The sequence below is a fragment of the Penaeus monodon genome, chromosome 15 (genome assembly GCF_015228065.2).
Source record: "Penaeus monodon isolate SGIC_2016 chromosome 15, NSTDA_Pmon_1, whole genome shotgun sequence".
Lineage (NCBI taxonomy): Eukaryota > Metazoa > Arthropoda > Malacostraca > Decapoda > Penaeidae > Penaeus > Penaeus monodon.
The window spans coordinates 27,049,859-27,050,855 of record NC_051400.1 but is presented as its reverse complement, the minus strand read 5'-3'; the positions used below and the strand labels follow the sequence as shown (position 1 = coordinate 27,050,855).

Here is a 997-nt window from a genome sequence, read left to right as displayed (position 1 = left end):
ACGAAATATCGCGATCTAGTCTTAAGTATCACATATTTTTCTTCCATCTGTTCGCAGTCTCTTCTTTATTTAGTTTTTTTTTCTCGAATTATAGAAGTTTCACATCAACTTGACAATCCCTCTTCCTCAGCCTTTGAGTTGGTTGCTCCGAATTACCATATTTTTTTCTTCTAATTTTAGTTATCATTTTCCCAATTGTAGAAGTTCAGTCTTGAGTGTTATCATTTTTTACCAGGAATTCAGTTTCTTCTTTATTTAGTCATTTCCCCCCGAATTATCGAAGTTTTACGAAATATCGAAGTTTAGTCTTGTGTACCATAATTTCTCCCAGACACATTCATAACCCGCTTCTTGCTCCTCCTTTATTTTTCCTCCAGTGATCGCAATTTCACAATCAACCTTATAACCCTTCACCACAACCCTTCTTTTTCCAATACTTTCACGAAGTTTAGTCTCGAGTGTTTACAGCTTCACTCCCAAATTATCACATCTCCTTTATTCTTCCTCTATATATTTTCCCACCTGAATTATCAAAATTTAAAAATCAACTTTATATCCCTTCCTCCACAGCCCTTTTTTCCCTCTACTAATTTATTCATTTCATTCTAGAGTGCCACAACATTCCCACACATTCACAACCCCTTCCTTCCTTTACCTCCCCCGAGTGATGGCAATTTCCCGGTCACCCTTGCACCCTTTCCCCCACAGCCCTGGAGTTGGTCGGTCCGAGCTACCGCAGCTTCGTCACGGTGATGACCTGTCTCTTCTACGTGGGCGGGATGCTGCTGCTCGCCGGAGTGGCCTACCTGGTTCGGAATTGGGTCCACCTGTGCCTCGTCACCTCCCTGCCTTTCTTCACCTACGTCGTGTACTGGTGGTAAGCAGGTGGCGGCGGAGCTGGTGTGCTTTGTGGGTGAACACTGGAGGGAGAACGTGTGGATAGGTTGATGGAGTTCTATTTTTTATACTTTTATAAGCTTCCGTATCACTGGATGTG

General features: G+C 42.7%; 1 protein-coding gene across 1 annotated transcript in view; it reads left to right on the top strand.

The window, feature by feature from the left end:
• The window catches only part of LOC119581872 (carcinine transporter-like), a 41,499-nt gene that overhangs the window by 24,379 nt on the left and 16,123 nt on the right, over positions 1-997 (top strand). Inside the window, exon 6 of the mRNA XM_037930028.1 lies at positions 709-877. Coding sequence (XP_037785956.1) covers positions 709-877 — 169 coding nt within the window. The remainder of the gene's footprint in view (positions 1-708; positions 878-997) is intronic.